The sequence below is a fragment of the Drosophila ficusphila genome, unplaced genomic scaffold (genome assembly GCF_018152265.1).
Source record: "Drosophila ficusphila isolate 14025-0441.05 unplaced genomic scaffold, ASM1815226v1 contig_286, whole genome shotgun sequence".
NCBI lineage: Eukaryota > Metazoa > Arthropoda > Insecta > Diptera > Drosophilidae > Drosophila > Drosophila ficusphila.
Genome location: NW_025064189.1, coordinates 2,346,388 through 2,367,346, shown reverse-complemented (window position 1 = coordinate 2,367,346; position 20,959 = coordinate 2,346,388). Strand labels below are relative to the sequence as shown.

The window sequence follows — 20,959 nt, the reverse complement described above, 5'->3', positions numbered from 1 at the left end:
GAGCATACTGGGATTAGTTGGTCAAAGAAATTGTTTTGCTTGAAAGCCTTTTTATTAACATTTTGCATTTTCGGATTTGTCATACAAATGTGAAAAAATCGACCCAAAAATCGAAACAAAAATATATTTTTTTGAGGGATATAAATCTAAGATCGGACATCATTAAGACATTTTTTCGGGCTTTTTAGTGCTGGTTGTAGGCTATTTAAGGTTTTTTCCTGCTGAAACAAAGTTACTCAACTTCTAGAATGCCTCACAATATGCGATTCGAGAATATCCGAAGCTGATATCTTGGTGCTCCCCAAGTATCGCTTATTGCATTTAAAGGCCCTAAGGGAGTTAGTCCATTTCAGTCCCCAGTTAGTAACTTGATTTGCTTACTTCCTAAGTTGCTCCAAAATGAAATCCTATAAAAGGCGGTGAACCAACTTAGGTCGGTTTTAGTATTTGTTGGTTTATTGCCTGAAAATGCAGCTGAAGTTTATTGTTATTGTTCCAGTTTTTTTAATTTTGCAACAAGCAGAGGCTGTTATTCCAAATTGCAACTATTATGATACTGTTGACATATCCCACATTCAAATTCAAAATGGTTCCTATCCGTACAATGATGAATTTATTCCCGCTAGCCTAACTGGAGAATATGACTTCAAGGAGCTGTCTGACGGATCCACAAAACCGGTAAAGAAACATCTTAGAGGTTGTGCTTGCAAGGTGATGTACTGCCTCAGGTTTTGCTGTTCCCGGAAGAATATTTTACCCAACGGCAACTGCGGCGATGGCTTGAAGGAAGATCTCTCGCGATTAACTCCATATCTCAATATGACCGTCGAGGACGGATCGACTGAGCCAATGAACCTGGCCATCGACCTGGTCATTCAAAGGGATCAGTTTGAGATTTGCGACGTGGTAGACAAACTCAGTGAAAATGAGTACACATTCTACGAGGTTAGTATTTTGACATTTGTTTCGATCAATTAAGTCTTAATAAAAACCATGCTTTTTAGGACGGTAGCTTGCATTTCCGCAACTCATATAACAAACGCTTAAATAAACGCTATTACTGCATCTATCCAAAGTTTTCCTCAGACTTTCCCAAGTCCATTTGGGTCGTACGACATAAATGCGTTCCAAAAACGACACCCGTGTTTAAAGAAGGTAACTAAGGTTTATTTAGCTAAATGTGCCACACTTTAACTCTATTTTTTTCGTTTCTCTAGTTGGCATTATGTCACAGATATGCTATATACTTACGATCTTGGTGTATCTCTACGTAAAAAAGCTTCGGAATCTTTTTGGAAATTGCTTGGTTTGCAGCTTATTTTGCCGGCTAATGGGCAATATTCTCTCGTTTATGGATATTTATAGAATTTCATCAACTAAAATTTGCTCTGTCACAGGTAAATGAAAAAAAAATAATAATAACAAAATAAATATAATAATAATAAATCAATATTATGTTATGACAATGATATTAAACTATCTTACAGGCTACAGTGGTTACTTCTTCAAGATATCATTTCACATTTGGCTATGTGTCATTAGTTTTCATATGTGGAAGGGCTTGCGATCGGTGAATAAGATCAAAACTAAAAGCCGACATCGATTTTTGGTGTATTGCTCCTTTTCGTGGGGAATGGCTGCAATTATGACCGCAATCATCATTATTATAGATACTATTTGGGAGGACGATCCTGACAAACTAATGTGGAGACCCGGGGTTGGCATGTTTGAGTGCTGGGTAAATTGTGGGTTTCTTCTGTTCTCAAATATAGGGTATTCCAAATCAATATAAATTACTTTAATTTTCAGCTGTCGGCTGGTCTGGAATAATATATGTTATTGGACCAATAGCGATCCTAACCATATTTAATGTGATCATGTTCATTCTGACGACAAAGCACATGATGAAGGTGAGAAGTGAATTAAAAAAAGTTTACAGACAACCAGGAAAAGACAACGCAGCTCAACTCGGAAAGAAAAAGGTACTTATTTACATATTTTGGCCTCAATAGAGGAACGTAGAAATATTTTAAGAACAGCTTGAAAAGAAAGAAGACCCAATTTATTTTTTATACATATTTTGTTTAAAGTTACTGGCAGTTTGTGCGGCTTTCTGTTCTAATGGGCGTATCCTATATACTAAGTGTTATTTTATACCTTACGCAAAAAAGCGATCTTGGTCGGATTTTCCTGTTGGTAGTAAGCTATTTTCATAATAGCTTTGGTATTCTCGTTTTCGTGCTGTTTATCCTAAAAAGGAGCACGTTACGACTTATCCTGGAAAGGTTTGTTTTTTTCGATCCATACCAATCTTATAGTAACCTGGTCTATTTACTTGCAGGATTCGAGAATGATTAAAGTTTAAGTGGAAAAACATTTGCTGTGAAAAAAAAATTTATAAATATCTATTTTGTTGCATTGTTTGTTAAATTTAAATTTAAATTTAAAGTTTTGTAGTTACTGTAATTAAATCGGAGAAAAGTAATAAACAAGTGCCCAAATATTGTTTGGAAGGAACCACCCAAAAAGGCAGCTCTTAAATCAATCTCAACTTTGGTCACGCTGCAGACAAGAAGAAGAAGACTTTCATTCAAAAGTTAGCCGACAAAACAACAACAGGCTGATTTTGGTCAGTTGTATAAAATCAATCATACGCCACATGCGCAGTGGCGGGCGTGGTGAGAAAAATACGAGGAGTCTGGCAAGCAAAGAATGGCAAGCAGATGTCCCTGGAAAAGCGGTTTAGATAAATATAGTAAACAGTGAATGTGCAAAAGCTTAAATTCATTTAAAACCTTAACAAAATCTGCAGAGTTTTTTGATAAAAACATGACACCAAGTGGCTAATTACCAGGTCAGCCAATTGTGTCTGTTTTTTATCGATTTGTGTATCACCCTGGTTGTTGGATTTGCACCCTGTTTTGCGAGAACCACAGGCAAAACAACAGAGCACCCACGCCAATTTGGTGGCCAATCTGGAAAACAATGCCAAGGTCCCATTATTGTTGGGGCATCTAAGCAGCGGCAGTAATTAAAAAGTGATTTGCCATTGGAAATTGGAAAGAGAACAACAGCAGAATACCATGGATGTGGGCGGGCAGGAAACCACCTATGAACCCCTGGACGGACGTGGCTCAGGACGTTCGAGGAGCTCCCATTCCACGTCCGGTTCCGGACTGAGGCATCCTGGCAGCATGGACAGTCCCGAGTTCGATACTCGAGCACCCAAGGATCAGCGGCACTCCGTCTACCTGGCGCTCTTGGCAGCCGGCATTGGATTTGTTTTGCCCTACAATAGGTAAAAATTTACAATAAATCTCCCAAATTGTTTTTCGTTTTCCTAAATCGTTAATAACATGCATATTTAAAGAGATCTGCTATGAACAGAAATATTTTTTGCTAAAACTGCTCTCAAATTATTAGTTTAAAACGTTGTTTACACTATTTATTTATATATTTAGTACATAACTAAAAATGAGAGAAATAATTGTATTGAACAACGTAGGGGAACTTATGAAGACTATTTATACAGTCTTTATGAACTGAAGTTTATGTATAGGTGAATATGGCTAATATCTAAGAAATGTTTATTTAATAATAATAATTTGATAAAAAATGACAAAACATCGACCAAAAAATCGGAAATAAATTAATGATGAGGCTTGATAGATATTTTAATAATAAGTTCAGCAAGATATGTCACACATAGTATAGAAATAAACACTCATCCTCAAATTTTATTATGTGATTAAAAAAAAATTTCTGTTCTTAAATAAGACCCCCTAATTTGTTAATCCGCAACTTTTGGAAAAGACACTAATGAAATCGTGATACTTTTTGTTCCCTAGCTTCATTATTGCGGCGGACTACTGGCAGGCTCGTTTCCCGGGTCGTCCGGTGGCCCTCGACATGTCGATGACGTACATCTTCGTGGCCTTCGCCACCGTGCTGATGAACAACATAGTGCTATCGGTGGCGCCGTTCCAGTCGCGTGTGCTCTTCGGCTACATGATCTCCTTCACCACGCTGATCTTCGTGGCCGTCTGCGAGGTGGCCTGGCACATGTTCGCCACCAACACCGCCTACCTGGTGAACATGTCGGCGGTGGCACTGACCGCCATCGGATGCACCGTGCAGCAGTCGAGCTTCTACGGATTCGCCTCCATGCTGCCCAAGCAGTACACCCAGGCGGTGATGGCCGGCGAGAGCATCGCCGGCTTCCTGGTGTCTTCCAACCGCGTCGTCACCAAGCTGCTGATCAACAACGATCGTGTGTCCACGGTCATCTTCTTTCTGACCTCCACGCTCTACATTCTCTTCAGCTATCTGCTGCACGTGGCCACCATCAACTCGCCGTTCGTGCGGTTCCATGTGGAGGCCTGCTCCAAGATCGTTCTGCGACCAGACGAGGTGAGTCGAGGGCAAGGGATCCTTTTCAATTACCCAGTAAACAAAAATACCTTTTTTAAAAATTATTGGTAATCCGATGGAATGATGATGATAAAGGGATCACAGCATCATAGAATTTACACCAAAAATACGTGAAATATTTATTTTATGCTTTTAATGGGAATTTTAACAAGAAGTAAATAAGTTTTATTAATCTCAACTGATTACAGATAGTAGTTTCTTATTTAGACTTAGGTGACCGCTTAGCTCGGAACTGCTCGTCAGTAGATCTAATGCTGTAAATACTGCTGGGCTCTTTGTACGCATCTGGAGGTGGTTGGCGACATCGGTCACAGGGTGTAACATTCATAGAAAGAACTTCAGGGGTTTTCATGAAGTCTTCAGACAGGTGTTCGACAAGACCAATCATTTCCGTTAACATTATTAATTGATCAAAATGGGAAACTCCACGCAATAAATTGTTAGAGTTTGGATTAAAAGGCGAAACCAGATCCTTCATAAGCTGATATAGAAAATTCGCTGTGAACAAACAATGAGCGTTTCGATTATTTAACGTTAGCCGAGGGAGTAAACCTCTATAAATTACTTCAAATACATCCACATTATCTTCATCGTTTTCCAAGTCAAAATATTCGTTTAGAGATAGATAGCTAAACACTTTTTCTATAATGTTAAATTTTTGAATAGGGCTGTGACGTTTTGAAACTTTTAAGGCCACGAAAGATTTTCTATCTGAAACGGCAGCCACCTCTTCGGCCGTTGGCTCCATTTCCTGGATACTTTTATATATTTTTTTGTCGTCAAGATCACTTAAAAAGCTTAACACAGATCCCTTTGTGATAAGGATAGTTAGGGACTCAAGTTGTTGTAACTCGGCCAGAAGTTCTATATTTTGAGAACATTTAAGGCCACATTTAAGAACTTTTAAGTTACTTATTGCTGTCACAAGTCTCAGTTCCTCCGGTTCAACAATAGCGATCTCCAACTCCTCTAGGTTCTGCATTTGAGTAGGAACGAGACATTCGAAGAGCTCAGTTAGGAAACCGTCCTTCAGATTACCCAAAATCACAAGCTTTCTTAGGTTTTTCACATTGGCCAGAGGGCTGAAGACGGCTACATTTATATCTCTCTTGATAAAATCCAGGATCAGCGTCACAGAATTATTTTCGTGAATTATTCGAACCTGGCATAAGTTAGTTGTGATCGTGTCCACTCGGTTTGTTATCTCTCCAAGGGCTTGAAGCTGCTCAAGCTTAACGCCAATCATCTGCTCCAACTGGCAAAAGTCACAGACAATAGTTGTTAAAGACAGAATACAAGTAAGATAAGCAGCGTGAACACAAGTGATTTGTGTTTGTCTTGTAAACAAAATACAGCTAAGAGTCTGTGGATTTTTGACAGCGAATCCCAGTATCAGGACTTTCCAAGCCCTTGGGCCAAAGTTTCCCAACAAAACCAACTGATGTACATTGGGTAACTGGCACAGGGGTGCCAAATGTTCATTTCGTAGCCGGCGCAGGGGAGCCATACGCATGATATTAACTTTATTACCATATTGAAAAGCTCCACTACTAAAGTTCAATCGCAAAATCCCACCTTCCTCGCTGTATGTGATGAGTAATTGGTAACTATCTATAAGTAGGGCTATGCGAATTTTTGGTATCAATGGCACCAGATACTCCATGGCGCTATATTGTTCGGGTTCTGTTTTCACTGACAAATGCTCAAGGTTTTTCATATGGTTTAAATCCGCAATGCTCGAAAGACTTCTAAAAGATGTCAAGATCCAGGTTAAAGAATTTATCTCAATCAAAGCTCGGGTCTCCTCCTCACTTACAAGAATGTCCGGGATGGATATAAGTTTCAATTTCGAGGACTTTAGGCTTTTTAATAAACTTAGCAGGGTTCCCTCCTCGGGACATCCTTTGATCTTAAGTTCCGTGAGCCGAGGTAACTTGGCCAGGGCCGCATATTCTGCGGCATCCACATCCGACTTCATTGTAAAGTACAAATTTTCTAATTGATTACAGTATGGAACAATATCCGTTAATCGGCCATGTAGTTCCGTGTTGTGAATATTAAGATGGCGTAAGTTCGGATTCAAGCTGCACATCTTGACCAAGTCGGAGGCCTCCATTTTAACATTGAGTTCGAGTCTTGTCAGGTGGAGGACATTCGGCATAATTTCGAAGCTGTACCCTAAAACGTATGGCCTTGTTTCTTAGTATACCAAAAACTTTTTGGATAAAACTCACCTACAAAATCGATGTAAAGCTCGCGCAGGGTGGTTATTTTTCCAAGACAATGTAATACTGCCTTCAACGTGTCTAAATGATCGGGGTAATATCGATTTGTTTTGTAAATCAACTTTACCGACTTAATTTGTTTGTGGTTTTCGATCGCACTGAGAAAGTTTTTCCAAAACTTTTCCTTGTCTATTTTGGATACGTTTCGCAACGACTCGTATCTTTTCGCGAAATCAATCTCAACCCATTGTGATTGGTGTAAAAAGGCATCATCGATCTCAAGGGATTCATAAAGAGCAGGGCTCCAGTCTTTGAAAGCTTTTGCTATATACTTGTCGGCGATGACAAAATTTATAAGATCCATGTATTGGACAAGAATGTATTTATTTTGTAACTCTTTGCACGTCTCACAATTAGTTTTAATCTGTTTAAATATCTCAAACAAACAGAAAGTGTTTAGCTTATAAATTTCTGGCATTTCGTTCATATTTGCAGGGTTATAATTTTCCATTGTATTGAAGTGTACTTCAATTTTGGTTGTATTCTCGCTGGGAGTAATTCACAAAAAAATTCCGGTATTTTTTAATTCGATTTTGTAATCACTTTCTATAACATGCGCTTCACTTTACAAAGTGAAAGAATCACTTGTTATTTTGTTGAGCCTTTTTCAAATGGCAGCACTGATTAAAATGATGAATGGACAGAGAATGGACTTCCTCAACTACAGAATGATAGATTTAATGCTAAGATAGTTAAATTGCTTTTTCAGCTTTGATTTTTTTGCAGTTCGATTTGATCGACCGCTTTGCACAGACTAAATTTGCCATGAACGAGTGCCTCTATAATGTTAATAAAATCGTATAAATAAAAACAGCATAACAGCAGAATATATAAATACGTACATATATGACAAATACATATATGCGATGGCTCATCATTAAAACGCTTTGATAAAAACTGTTTAAAGAAGCAGCTGTTGGCTTTTATTTTCAATCAAATCTGTCATTGTTCCATTTCTCAGCAAAATCTTTTATAAAATCGAATTTATATTAATTAAGAATGAGTTCTTAAAAAAGTTGATAATCTTAATGAATAAAGAGCCAAGCGACGGTTTCTTAAATGGTAAATCCCTCCAATACTAATTGGAATTAAAGAAATACAGAACATAACTTCAAATCTACGATCTGTCAAACTGTCTATGGTGTAGGCCACCAATTTCTTGACATTTGCGGTTCAGCGGCGTGTAAATACAGATCACTGCCATTTCGAAAATTTTCTTCCTCGGGTTGCTCAATATCTAAAAAGGCTGCATTGCATTCGTCCAACTAAAAAAAAAATTTGCTGATTATTATTGGTATTTATATTATTATATTTAATTGTTTACCGGCTCAGGAATTATCGAATCATCAAGGGGACAGCATAGCTTCAACGGAGCTTGAACTTTGGGGGTCTCTTTCCGATTTAATAATGGTCAACAGAGCGTCGATAAATTCGTGACTAAGCGCATTTTTAAGAAGAATAGATCTCAGTTTTTTGCAGGACCTAAGTATTGGTCTCATTTTATTTTCTATTTGACTGTGGGAAGAAATAATTTCTAGTTCTTTCAGCTCAGTTAGTTGTGCCAAAATTTCAAAGCTGGCATCATTCGAAAACCCGACAGTTAGTTTTTCTAGTTGTTTCATACTTCCAATGGCTTTAGTTTCCTTAAAATCAATATGTGTCTTGTTTAAGATTAAGATACGAAGTTTTTGTGAGGTTTTAAGTAAATCTAGAAGCCCCTTCAAAGGATATCCTTCAGGGTTTTCTATGTACAGTTCAGTCAGATTTTCGAGCTGAGCAGCCATTTCAATGCCCATTAAAAATTGATCAAAGTCCCACACTCTATGTGCGATCAGGGATAACGATAACTTGCAAAGCTTTTGATTATAAGGCAAAACTAGATTCTTCATAAGGGGCAGTAGACAATTGGCTATGAATAAACAATGTATGCGAAGATCATTTAAATTTGGCAGAAGTCCTAAAAGTTCAAAATTGGCCGGTATGGAAGAATAATGTGAAACAAAATATCTCGAAGAAACCACACTAGCTTCATCCGTTCCACCATCTATAAATTGAACTTTCTTATTGTGTTCTAAATCAATATTTTTCTTACGAGATGGGTCACACTTTTTGCAACTTCGATAGCTGAACACTGTTTCTAAAATGTTGAATTTATTTTTTGGACTGCGTTGTCCTAGTTGCAATTTCTTTAAGGATTTTATACCTGAAACGGCAAACACCTCTTTTGCGGTTAGCGGCGTTCTCTGAATACAGAGAGTTTGAAGAATATTTTTGTCGGCCAGGATATTGAAAATCCTTGTCAGAGATCCCTTTGGATGAACAGTGATAGTTAAGGACTCTAGTTGATTTAACTCGGCCAGAAGTTCTATGTTTTGATTGCAGAAAAAGCCACACTGAAGGACTTTCAAGCTACTAATTTGAGTCAACAATCGCAGTTCCTCCGGTTCAACGACAGCGATTTCCAATTCCTCTAGATTCCGTGTTTTAGTGGGAACCAGACATTCGAAGAGCTCCGTTAGAGAACCGTTCATAAGATTACCCAAGATCACAAGCTTTTTTAAGTTTTTCAAATTGGCCAAAGGGGTGAAGACGCCTACATCAAGATCTCTCGCGATAAAATCCAGGATCAGCGTCACTGAATTGTCTTCGTGAATTATTCGAACTTGGCATAAGCCTGTTGTAATCGTATCCACTCGGCTTGTTATCTCTCCAAGTAATTTGAGCTGCTCAAGCTTAACGCCAATCATCTGCTCCAAGTGGCAAAAGTCACAGATAATAGTGGTTAAAGACCGAATGGAAGCAAGTAATGCAGCGTGGACACAAGTGATTGTGGAGTCTTGTGTAAACAAAATACACCTAAGAGTCTGTGGGTTTTTGCTAGCTAATCCCTGAATCAGGACTTCCCAAGCCCTCGTGCCAAAGCTCCCCAGTATAATCAACTGATGCACATTGGGTAATTGACATAGGGGTGATATAAGTTCGGAATTTACTTCAGCAGCATCGTCTTTCTTTCTAAAGTTCAATCGCAAAAATCCACCTTCCTTGATGTAAGTGATGAGTAATCGGTGACTTTTTGTGATAAGTCCTACGCGAATTGTTGGTATCAGTGGCACCAAATACTCCATTGCGGTATATTGTTCAGGCTCCGTTTTCACTGACAAATGCTTCAGTTTTTTCATATGGATCAAACCCGTAATGCTCGAAAGACTTCTAAAAGAGGTCATGATGCAGGCTAATGAATTTATCTCCCTCAAAGCTCGGGCCTCGCCCTCACTTATGAGAACGTTCGGAATTATTATCATTTTCAAATTCTTGGCCTTTAGGCCATTTAATAAGCTGATCAGAGTGCCCTCCTGAGGACATCCTTTGAGCCTTAGATGCGTGAGCCGAGGTAACTTGGCCAGGGCCGCATATTCTGCACCATCCACATCCGACTTCATTGTAAAGGACAAATCCTCCAGTTGATGGCAGTATGGAACAATATCCGATAGGCGGCCATGTAGATCCGTATTGTGGAAATTGAGTCGTCGTAAATTCGGATTTATGCCGCACATCTCGACCAAGTCAATTGCATCCATTCGAACATTCAGTTCAAGTCTTGTCAGGTGGACGATATTTGGCACAAATTGGAAGCTATATCCTGAAACGAAGATCTCTAGTTGGTGGCTTTCCGAAAACTTTTTGCATAAACTCACCTGCAGAATCGACAAAAAGTTCGCGCAGTGTGGTTCTATTTCTTAGACAATGTAAGACTGCCTCGAACCTGTCTAAATGTTCGGGATAATATCGACTAGGGTTGTAAATCAACTTTACCAAATACACTTGTTTGTTGTCTTCGATTGCGCTGAGTAAGCTTTTCCAAAACTTGTCCTTGTCTACTTTGGAAACGTTTTGCAATGACTCGTATCTTTTCGCAAAATCAATCTCAATCCATTGTGATCGGTTCCAAATAGCATCATTGATCTCAAGGGATTCATATAGAGCAGGGCTCCAGTCTTTGAAAACTCTTGCTAAATTCTCGTCGGCGATGACAAAATTTATAAGATCCGAATATTGAACAAGAATATATCTATTTTGTAACTCTTTGCACGTCTCACAATTAGTTTTAATCTGTTTAAATATCTCAAAGAAACAGAAACTGTTTAGATTATAAATTTCTGGCGGGTTATTCATATTTTCACGCTTAAAATTCAAAATTTTATTTACATATGTTTGTTTTTGGCTTTATTTTGTTTCTTTGTTTTATATTTGAAAACATTGTGAATCGAAAGAGTTCCGATTTGTTTCGAGTTGCTGCATTATTAAGTACTGATAATGATAAGATAGTGAATTAGATTTGTCAGCTACGAGCTTTTAATAGATGAATGTTTGCTTAAGGTAGCAATTGCCTTGCAGTTCTTTTTAGTCAACCGGCTTCGCACTAACTAAATTTACAGCGAACGAGCTCCTCAAAACTGTCAAAATTATTGATAAAGACCGCAGGTCGCGAAAGCGAAAGCTTTGTGTTCGTGGGTTCCGAAGACATGATCTTATGAATATATGTATGCCAAAAACTCACGCTTATCGCTTCTGATGAGTCACTATTGAAACGCTTTAACAAACAGCTGATCGTTTTTATTTTGATTATTTATAAAATGGGTCACTGCCCCATTTATCTGCAAAATCTTTTAGAGTCTCAGGCTCATTTGTTAAATGAATCAGAGTTTACTATTCTTAATCAACATGATTAATGGTTAAGATGGTAACTTATATTTTATATTTAAAATGTTGCAACGTTTAAAATATAATAAATAAATAAGTAACAATTATTATTTACTTCATTTAAAAAAATTTGATTTTCAAAGTATTTTTGTATTTGTTTCTTTCGAAAACAGCAGGAGATTGACGGACTTCCCAGTAGTACTCGATACGGGGTTCTCTCGATGGACGGCACCCACACCACGACCACTTCGGTGGGTCCTCCAGGCACCGGGAACACTCTCAGCTTCAGCAATCCCGTCTACGAGCTGTCCAATCCGACGGCCGGCGAGAGCAGCATCGAGGCCTTGGGCCAATTGCCAGAACTTCCGGCCACGCCCCCTGCCCAGGAACCCACAACGCCCACGACGGTGGCCTTTAAGGTAGGTTGCATTAATAACAATGAATAATTTATTATTCATAACAATTAATAACTATTACAAAAACAAATCGTTAAATAATAAGTTAGGTATACTCGTAAGTACGAGTAGAAGAATTAAAATCTTAAAAAACATATTCAATATATTTCCGATTGGCAGGATAATTAGTTGTCATAGAAATATTGCATATATATTTTTTTATTTTTTTATTTAATAAAAAATAACTAATAAATAATAATAATTCTTAATTAAATAATTTCCCAATTACCATTTAGCATCGAATTGTACATTCAATACAATTTTATTACCTACTTATTACATTAAAAAAAAATAATAATACCTATATAAAAAAAAAAACAAATTGAATTTCAAATATATTTTGTAGATAGTAATTGAAACATTTTTTCGGAAACTGTTTTAACCAGCAATTGAAAGCCCATAACTTTTTTAAATGTTGTCCGATTTTTGATTGCTATATCTCAAAATGCGTGTGAAAGAGTCCCCTAAGATACTGCATCATTAGTTTGGTTTCGATTTTTGGTTCGATTTTCTACACATTTTTATAATGTGATCGCTGTCAAAAATCCAAATCCCTTTATTATGAGGCATTATTGTTTCGGGTAAATCTGCATAAACTTAAATTCTATATTAGAAACTTTTAAACTGTAATAGAATGATACGTTATTATAAAATAGAAAATATAATATTGTTCTAAAACTTAATCATCCTTCAAGGTGGAGCACGTGATCACGCCCCGTCGCTGCCGACCGAGCAAGTTGGGCGACATCCGCGAGGGATTCGTGACCCGGTGGCGGGTGGCCCAGGTGATCTATCCGCACATGGTGTGCATCGCCCTCGCCTACTGCGTGACCCTCTCCCTGTATCCGGGCATCGAGGTGGAGGTGCAGTCCTGCGCTCTCCGCTCCTGGATGCCGGTGCTCCTCATGTTCTGCTTTAATACGTCGGACGTGGTGGGCAAGATTCTGGCCGCCAGTCCGTATCCCTGGTCCCGTCGCCAACTGATCCTGCTCTCCGGCCTGCGGATTGTCCTCGTACCGCTCCTGCTGCTCTGCTGTGCGCCGCGCCAGCGACCCGTAATCTCCGGCGAAACGGCGCCGTTCGTCTTCACCATCGCCTTGGGGATCACCAACGGGCTGGCCGGCAGCTTGCCCATGATGCTGGCACCGGCGAAGGTGCCGGGAACCCTCAAGGAGGTCACGGGCAACATAATGACACTGTCGTACAATGTCGGGTTGACGGTGGGCTCCCTCATCGGTTACGTTTTCGAGAGCATGCTGGGGCCGCAGCTGGTGAATCCCTGTCCCACATATCCCTATGTGCCCGCTTCGATGCTGGAGCAGTTCCATGGCCACGGACATGGACACGGCCACCTGCCGCACCCGCTGCCCCTGACCAGCACCAGTACGATGAGCCCGCCCACCACTGGGGCCACCACACTGGCACCGCTTCTGCTCAACACGACGCTGGCATCGCTGGGTCTGTCCACCTCGAGCACCAGTTCCAGCTCCTCCACCACCACCAGTACCGCCAGTCCGGCCCTGGCCACCGTGATCACCAGCACGGCATTGGCGCTCTACAGTACGGTGGCTGCGGGCAGTGCCGAGGTCATCAATGCCACCATCTCATCGATCCTTTCGACGGTGACCAGTTCGGTTGGCGACATTAGCGACGAGTTGACCACGGATCCCCAAACGCCGGACGCACTGGTCGACAATATCTAAGGGGGATAAAGGGTGATTTAATATGGAAATCGGGAAAGAATAGCCATTTCAACATTCTACACAAGCCATATCTACACAAAAATAATTCTACACAAGTTTATTGCTAATTACTGATATTTAAAGATTGTATAGATTGTTTCTAGGTAATCCCAGTGATTTATTTTTGCGTTTGCATTAATAACAGAATAACTTTATATACCTTAAAAATATTTCAAAGAATCAGACGAATTTGATCATTCGAAAAGAATTTTTTATCCCTTTTTTAAAGCTTTCTGTAATGGCTAGTATAATACCTAAGATGTAAAATTTTCCAAATATACATTTCAAGCTCAATATGTAAATGTGTGAACGAAGATTCCAGTTAATAGCAAGCGCAAACTTCTAACTTTAGTCAATAATACTCCTGTATGTATTATATACTATACATATATCTATAACTATAAAGTGTCTAGGGTATTTGTGCTTTCGGTTTGATTTCAGCTCTTCTATAGACTGAAGTCCAGGACCCATATAATAATCTCGAAATATACTCCAAGTGCTATGGATTTCAAATTGCAAACCTGTTGACCTAGAATTAAATATGTATGCTTAAGTGTGAGTGGATGTGCAAGCCAAGTGATTGAAAAACATGCCTGGTTATTTTTGTAAGAGTGAGAAATGGATAATTGCAAATGCAGGCAACATAATGTTAAATTCAAAGCCATATTATGTTTAAATTAGGAAGCACATCCCTGAAAAACGTTATATATCATTTCGATTTCATTTTGTTTTAAGTTTTCAAGTTAAGTCCTTGTTGTAAAAATTAATTAGTTTGAGTATCGGGTACTGTAAGTGTTGTAAGCATTGTAAGCCACAAAAAGAAGTGCAAAGTCTTGCCTTAACCTAATTGGTTGCTTTTAAATATTTTCTTTGCCTTTGATTAGAACGGCAAAAAAGAAACGACAACAGAACCTGCAAGAAAAAGTAAATAAATGTTAATATAGAGATATTTAAATATTTTACCACAAGTGTTTTTCTATGCCAAAAAGTGCAGACACGGCAGTCGATAGTTTTCTGGGATTTTTTTTTCATGGGTAGTCACAAATATTAATAAAAATAATATTAAATAGTTGTGCCTTTCAAAAACTCTCACGATGGTGTTAATGACGTACACAAGCTAGTATGTCCAGTCTAGTATGTTCGTTTCCCTTATAACCGCAATTATTCCTACTGTCTGTTGGTTTTAGCTTTCAGGTTGGGAAATATTATACAAAAATATTGAAGAATGGTGAACTTTGCTTTGCTAAATATATATGAACCTTTATAATAAACAAAAAGCCTTGTCCAAACTTTACAAGGACTCAAAGGGTTTCGTAAATTTTCTGGAACGTTTACTACTTGGTTATTTTACGCCATCCTGCGAGACTATTTAGCTGAACAGCTTAGTCCTCTGAAAAATGTCCTTTATTGTATATTATAAATATATTTATCAATTTCCTATTGTTTTTGCTATAATTTTGCGGTTCGCCTTTAAAGACAATTTATTTTCATAAACTGTAAGTGGCGCCATCCTGGGGGGTTTTCAAATTTCCTTTATTTTATAAGCAATAAGGCAATATTTAACTCTAGTAATAAGTCCTTTATCTTCCATGGAATGTCCTTTGAAAAATGTCCTTTATAGATAGTTCTTATAAAATTTCTTTTGTTTTGCTATAATTTTATGGAAACTCCAAGGAATTCCCGGAAAAGAACATTTTTGGAAATATCCTTGTTTATAAACAAATGCACAGTATTAGTGTTTTTCCGTCAGTAGGTGGAGCCATCCTTAAAAGATCTTTTTTCAAACGAAAGCTCCTGTTAGCTCCACTGTTAAGAAAAATATCCGTTTAAAATATGTTAAGTGGCGCCATCCTATGATATTTCCAATTTTTTTAGTTTTACGATAAACAATCATACTTATACCTACTTATTTCCATAAATTTGTAAAACATGTTATAAAATAGATAATGTCAAATAAAACGATTTATATCCAAATTACTAGGGACTGCATTCCGATACATAGATTTTCGTTACGGTTTTTTTGTCTGACATGTTTTGCTGAAGTCTCATCAGTTTCTTACACTATAACGACTCATTCAAAAATGTATGACAATAAAAATCGCTTGTTAATATCCTTATCTACAGTTCTTTGATAATCGCTATCATGGTGTTCCAATTTCAAAAATGTTTCGTCATATCTGTGCAACTATAAAATATAAAATATAAAATAGATTAGGAAACCAGAAATCGGGACATCCCCAAAAAGAGCTCACCTGACTATGTCTTTCAAAATTACTCCACTTTCCGCGTAGTTTGAAAGACGGGTGTTTTTTTGGATCCCGGAAAAACTTAATATCAGTTAAGATGCCGTTAACATAATCTTTTGTTAAATAATTGTAGTATCTATAGAGAGAAATGGATTTGATGTTTGGGCACAAGTGAAGAAATAAGATAACAAAATTGTCTCCATCTTCCGCTGCGTGATGAGTCGATGTAATTTCCAAGACTTCCAGATTTTTTAATACGGTCAGCATACGGATTAATTTTTTTCTCGGCAAGACCGAGTCTTAAACGTTTAAGCTTATTTAATTTTGTTACTTTCACAATGTCTAAAAAGTGCAAATCAGTATTATCCAACAGTAAACATTGAAGGTTGGGCAAGGCCTCGAGTTCCTTAAGAAGTTCCCATACCGAAATCCCTAAGGGGTTATGTATGTGTAAATCACTAAGGTTTTGAAGTTGAGCTACACATTCAATACCATTCATGTGGTTAACAACGCACTCAAGGGATTGCAAATTTTCGAAAGTGGCTAGCAACCCAAAATCTTGAGATGCAATCGAAAGCTTGCTTAGTTTTTGCGAGGTTTTCGAGGCCAAAGTCCTGATCAAATTTTCCAGAGCTTGGGCATTGTAATCAAAGTAAATCCTCAGTTCCCTTAGGTCTGGCAGATTTACCAAAAGCTCCAAGTTTGAAGGCGTTAATTTATCGTAAAACTCTGTAATAAAATGATACTGAGCAGCTAAGGACTTGTTGAATGGTATAGATGTTAAAGTTTGAACAAAGGTGCGATGAACATCAGAAATTACTTTACTTTTCGGCGAACGACACTTTTCACAATAGCTAACGTCTATGTTTTCTGCTCTTCCGTCAGCTATCATTTCCCAATTGTTTAATTCACGTAGACCTATTTGCAAGTTCTCCAAGGATCTAAGGTGTGGAAGCTCGAAAACCTCATGAGAAGTAAGATTTGTGCCCTGGATAACGAGTGTTTTAAGTACTTGAACCTGCTTAGAGGCTTGAGCCTTGAACAACTTTCTCAGAGATCCTTGTGGATGGACGGTAAGAATTAGTGTCTCGAGTTGAGGCAACTCAGCCAATTGAACTACATTTCGCGAACAGAAAAAACCGCACTTAAGGACTTTTAGGCTTTTGATCTTAACTAGTTCAGCGATCTCTTCTGGGGCCAAAAATGCAGTTTCTATTTCTTCCAGAGATTGTGTTTTCAAGGAACACAAACTTTTGAGAAGCGGAATTAATGAGCCACTTAAAATGTTGCCCATGATCTGGAGTTTTTTGAGGTTTTTTAAATTGGCAAAAGGAGCAAAGAGTTTTGTATAGTTACCGCTACCCTCATGAAAAAAGATTATGATGAGAGTCACAGATTCGTGTCCGTGAACCAAACGAATTTCGAAAAACTCGGTTCTGATCCGATCCACTCGATTCTCTGTCACTATAACTCCATTGAGCTGCTGCAGTTTCACTGCGATCACTTGCTGTATTTGAAGAAAGGAACAGTCGATTGTGGTAAGCGTTGGTATCGAAGCCAAAGTAGCCATGTCATCTTGGGAGATTGTTTTGAGGTTGGGCAGTACTATCTCTTCGATGAAGCACCTTGAAGATGCCGATAATATATCGAGTGTTGCTGGCAAAATGCTATCTTTATAATAACCCTCACAGCGAAGACGGTAAGCACATTCGTACTCCTGGTCAAAAGCCTTTTGCATTAGCATCGGATCCTTGGTCTGCATCGCTTCATAATACGCATCAGGCATATAGTTCGAGGTATTTGCACGAATCGTTACTTTGATGCGGCCTTGATCGCTGTAATCATCATAATAGTAGGGCTCGGTTAATATGGAAATATCTGTTAGGTTCCCGCTTAAAGGTAAGTCGACATAGCTCGTGTTATCCTGCAAACAGCACTTGAGCGAAACTAAAGACTTGATCGAGGCCAATGCAATGGCTTCTTCGGTGGTGACATAAGTTTCCGGAATGCAAATCCTACGAATGCGTTTGCTTTTCAGGCGATTGAAGAGCTTGAGCAGAGATCCCTCCTCATGCTCGCCGAGCAAAATCAATTCGTTGAGTCGCGGCAAGTCGGCAAGTGCTTCACACTCCGCGGCATTTGCTTCGAATGTGTTCATGAAACTTAGATATTCCAATTGATTGCAATATGGCACAATTTTGGCCAGATCTCTGCCAAATAATTTGCTATTGTTTAGCTTGAGTCTGCGTAAGTTTGGATTTGATTTGCACAACTGCAGTAGGATATTGGCATCTATTCGCATATCCAGATGAACGTTTTCCAAATGGCAGATCTCCGGCACTCTTTCGAAACTATAATCTAAAGAAATAAAACCATAAATCGATTATAATCAGTGAATTGTTTTTGTTGAAGCTCACCCGTCATTTTTACCACGAGCGTTTTTAGTTTTTTCTTATTTGTAAGACTTTTTACAAGTTCTTCAAACCTGTCCAAGTGTTCAGGGTCGAAGACTGTTGGTATATAAATTAACTTCAATGATTCCAGTTGTTCGTTCTCCTTGATCTGGTTAAGATATTCAGTCCACAATTTCTTTCTTTCATTAATTGGGATTGCACGCATATATGCATGAACTTCTGCGAAATGGATCTCCAGCCAAGGAGATCTACTTAAAAATGTGTTTTCGATCATAAGTTTGTGATACAGGTCGGGGCTCCATTCTTTAAAAGCCTTGCTAAACATCTCACAACTGGTAACGAAGTTAATGAGATCATTGTACTTTGTTAACTTATCCTTGCTATTGCTGCAAGCACAGTTTATTTTAATCTGGCGAAATATTTCATTGAAACAGTACGAGTTCAAGTGATAAATCTTTGTTTTGCCTTTGAAGCCAAAATATTCCTTCATTGCTAATTTTTTGACTCGACTTATCGAACCAAATGTTTGGACTGACTAAGAGCTAGCGAAACATGTTTACTTCTCCTCAATGCTTATCTGCTCATATTGATAATTTGGCGTTTCACTCAGTGAACACAAAGAGAACCTTGTTATCTTTGGATAATAAAATATTTTGTATACTCTTTGCAAGGAGCATAATAAGTTTGCTTTTTGTTTCGCTTATTTTTTATTTCATATAATATTATTTCATAATACATACATAGTAATACAGGAAAAGATTTTTTCAGGGTATGAATTGATTATAAATTTCATTAATGTTAGCCCTAAGGGACGAGATAAGCTGTTCGTTTTCCTCCTGTTTCTCTTGATAGGATTTTAGTTTTAATATGGTAGCTGCTTGTTCTTCTAGAAGATCGTCCTTCTCCTTCATTCTTAAAGTTTCCAATCCCGCTCCCAATTCCAAAAGGGTTGTCTGATCATCTTTTCCCCTTATCTGATTTTCAAGATGTTGTATAAGTGCTTTATTTTCTGTTATTATTTTGTCTTTCTCCTTTATCTCGGCATTGAGAGAAGCCAGATCTTTATTTTTCTTCGCACCTATTTCATTTATTTTGGTTCTCAAAGAAGCTATAAGAATTTTTTGTTCCCTTTCTTTTTCACAATTTTCTTTTATTTGGTTTTTCAGAGAAACGATCAGCACTTTTTGCTGCGTTTCTTTTTTACAATTTTCTTTTATTTGGGCTCTGAGAGAAACAAGATCTTTATTTTTCTTTGCACCCATTTCATTTATTTGGGCCCTCAAAGAAGCTATTAGGGAGGCAGATTCATTAGGTTGCTTCATTAATTTCTTGTTTTCCTGGCCTAGTTTTATTTTTTCTTGCTTTATTTTGCACAACTGCTCCTCCATCGTTTTTATTTTGCTTGCCTGATTATCAATCTTTTCCTTGTTCTCAAATCTATACAGGTTATTTGACAATATTAGTGCCTCTATTATGTCGTTTTTGTCCTTAATTTTTTCGTCGAACATTGCAATCTTTTCGTTAGCCAGCAATAAATCAATTTCCGACCTTTTCAACTTATTTTCAAGTTCAAGCATTTTTGTGTCAATTTTCGTTTCCAGATCATTGCAGTTGCAATTACTGGCCTTAAAATAGGAAACAATTTACCTTATTTAAAAAGAGAAACATTTTAGTCGCTTACCTTTTCAGAGGAAGAATCATCATCGGAGCTGTAATACAGTATACTTTTTCTTTTCGAGTTCATAATGAGCGAGAAAACATAAACTGCAGCGATTGGCAGCCAAATGCAAACTAAATACAAAATTACTCTTCGCACATTTATTGATACAGTTACACAAAATGAAGTGTTGTTCAACTAGCCGAAGTTTGTAGGCGCTTTCAGTTGGAATTACAAGTGTTGAGTAAAATAGTCTTTCTAAGGTTTTGGAATATACATTTTTATTAAATTTTTTTTTTCTGAAATAATTGCTGTATACCGTGCGAATTTCTGAAATCAATATACCCTTGGCAAGGGTGAGTAAATTTTCTATCTAATCAAAAGCCAGGTTAGCAGTTTAAAATCCAATAAGGTACTTTCCTAAAATTATTCTTGACAGAAGATTGCAAAAATTGATTTTACATTGCGAAAATTGATTTTACATTTTTCGATTTTACATATTTTCTTCATTTCAACAATGTTTTTTGGTATTTTTTTTTGTCTTTTTTTTGGCTCATGAAAATTGTATCTATTTAAATGTAAATGATTTAATATCAAAATTTGGTTTTTCTTTAATTACAAATCCAGCAGCTGAGAAAATTCGGCATTTGCCGAGAGCCCAAAATGAATACAAATTGAATCAATTAGACGGAATCCGCCTGGAAATGAAAGCCAGAGATAAAGCTTTTGAAAACGGGGCCGATTGGCTTCGGCCAAATGCAAATTTATTTATTCCTTACCCACGTTCTTTTCGGCAGTTTCCCGCTGTAGCATCATGTTCCATTTCGCAAGCGGAAAAGTAGACGGGAAAACAGGTTAAGTTAAAACGACAACCCGGAATCTGGTCCAACAACAAAGTAGGCAATTAAATTTATTTTATTTACCCCCTCCTTTAATTTTTAGGGGCTTAAGGAAGTGGTGGAAAGCGCGTTGCACAACGATCCGAAGCGGAAGCGTTAGGAAAACTCGGCTGCACTACCAAACACCCG

At 37.9% G+C, this 20,959-nt stretch overlaps 4 protein-coding genes across 6 annotated transcripts; 2 read left to right on the top strand and 2 right to left on the bottom strand.

The window, feature by feature from the left end:
- The first annotated feature begins 468 nt into the window (after positions 1-468).
- Positions 469-1,830, top strand: LOC108089285 (probable G-protein coupled receptor Mth-like 6). Its single transcript, XM_017187464.1, has 4 exons — positions 469-945; positions 1,005-1,155; positions 1,488-1,738; positions 1,810-1,830. Exons 1-4 carry the CDS (start codon positions 469-471, stop codon positions 1,828-1,830), a joined length of 900 nt encoding a protein of 299 aa, XP_017042953.1.
- Positions 1,831-2,674: 844 nt separating this feature from the next.
- LOC108089606 (equilibrative nucleoside transporter 4) lies at positions 2,675-14,576 on the top strand. Of its 2 annotated transcripts, none has more exons than XM_017187967.2 (4): positions 2,675-3,298; positions 3,849-4,410; positions 11,594-11,836; positions 12,568-14,576. In XM_017187967.2, exons 1-4 carry the CDS (start codon positions 3,084-3,086, stop codon positions 13,573-13,575), a joined length of 2,028 nt encoding a protein of 675 aa, XP_017043456.1. In that variant the 5' UTR covers positions 2,675-3,083; the 3' UTR covers positions 13,576-14,576. The 2 variants fall into 2 exon arrangements, with proteins under 2 accessions (XP_017043456.1, XP_017043455.1); XM_017187966.2 differs by having other exon boundaries at positions 11,591-11,836.
- Positions 14,577-15,439: 863 nt separating this feature from the next.
- LOC108089603 lies at positions 15,440-18,852 on the bottom strand. The gene is given in 4 exon segments (XM_017187961.2): positions 15,440-15,799; positions 15,867-16,145; positions 16,147-18,218; positions 18,278-18,852. Coding segments are annotated over 4 exon segments (2,952 nt in total). The 5' UTR covers positions 18,765-18,852; the 3' UTR covers positions 15,440-15,685.
- Positions 18,853-18,957: 105 nt separating this feature from the next.
- Positions 18,958-20,090, bottom strand: LOC108089604 (girdin). Of its 2 annotated transcripts, none has more exons than XM_017187962.1 (2): positions 19,956-20,090; positions 18,958-19,899 (listed from the first exon to the last, which is right to left on the bottom strand). In XM_017187962.1, exons 1-2 carry the CDS (start codon positions 20,016-20,018, stop codon positions 19,039-19,041), a joined length of 924 nt encoding a protein of 307 aa, XP_017043451.1. In that variant the 5' UTR covers positions 20,019-20,090; the 3' UTR covers positions 18,958-19,038. The 2 variants fall into 2 exon arrangements, with proteins under 2 accessions (XP_017043451.1, XP_017043452.1); XM_017187963.2 differs by having other exon boundaries at positions 18,958-19,894; positions 19,956-20,082.
- Positions 20,091-20,959: the final 869 nt, after the last annotated feature.

Excerpts from the sequence above, each read along its gene's own strand:
- LOC108089604 (XM_017187962.1), bottom strand. The coding sequence starts at position 20,018 with ATGAACTCGAAAAGAAAAAGTATACTGTATTACAGCTCCGATGATGAT. Across the intron at positions 19,900-19,955 it reads ATGATTCTTCCTCTGAAAAG|GCCAGTAATTGCAACTGCAA; the intron begins GTAAGCGACTAA and ends TCCTATTTTAAG.
- LOC108089606 (XM_017187966.2), top strand. The coding sequence starts at position 3,084 with ATGGATGTGGGCGGGCAGGAAACCACCTATGAACCCCTGGACGGACGT. Across the intron at positions 4,411-11,590 it reads TCGTTCTGCGACCAGACGAG|CAGGAGATTGACGGACTTCC; the intron begins GTGAGTCGAGGG and ends TTTCGAAAACAG. Across the intron at positions 11,837-12,567 it reads CCACGACGGTGGCCTTTAAG|GTGGAGCACGTGATCACGCC; the intron begins GTAGGTTGCATT and ends TCATCCTTCAAG.
- LOC108089285 (XM_017187464.1), top strand. The coding sequence starts at position 469 with ATGCAGCTGAAGTTTATTGTTATTGTTCCAGTTTTTTTAATTTTGCAA. Across the intron at positions 946-1,004 it reads ATGAGTACACATTCTACGAG|GACGGTAGCTTGCATTTCCG; the intron begins GTTAGTATTTTG and ends CATGCTTTTTAG. Across the intron at positions 1,156-1,487 it reads GACACCCGTGTTTAAAGAAG|GCTACAGTGGTTACTTCTTC; the intron begins GTAACTAAGGTT and ends ACTATCTTACAG.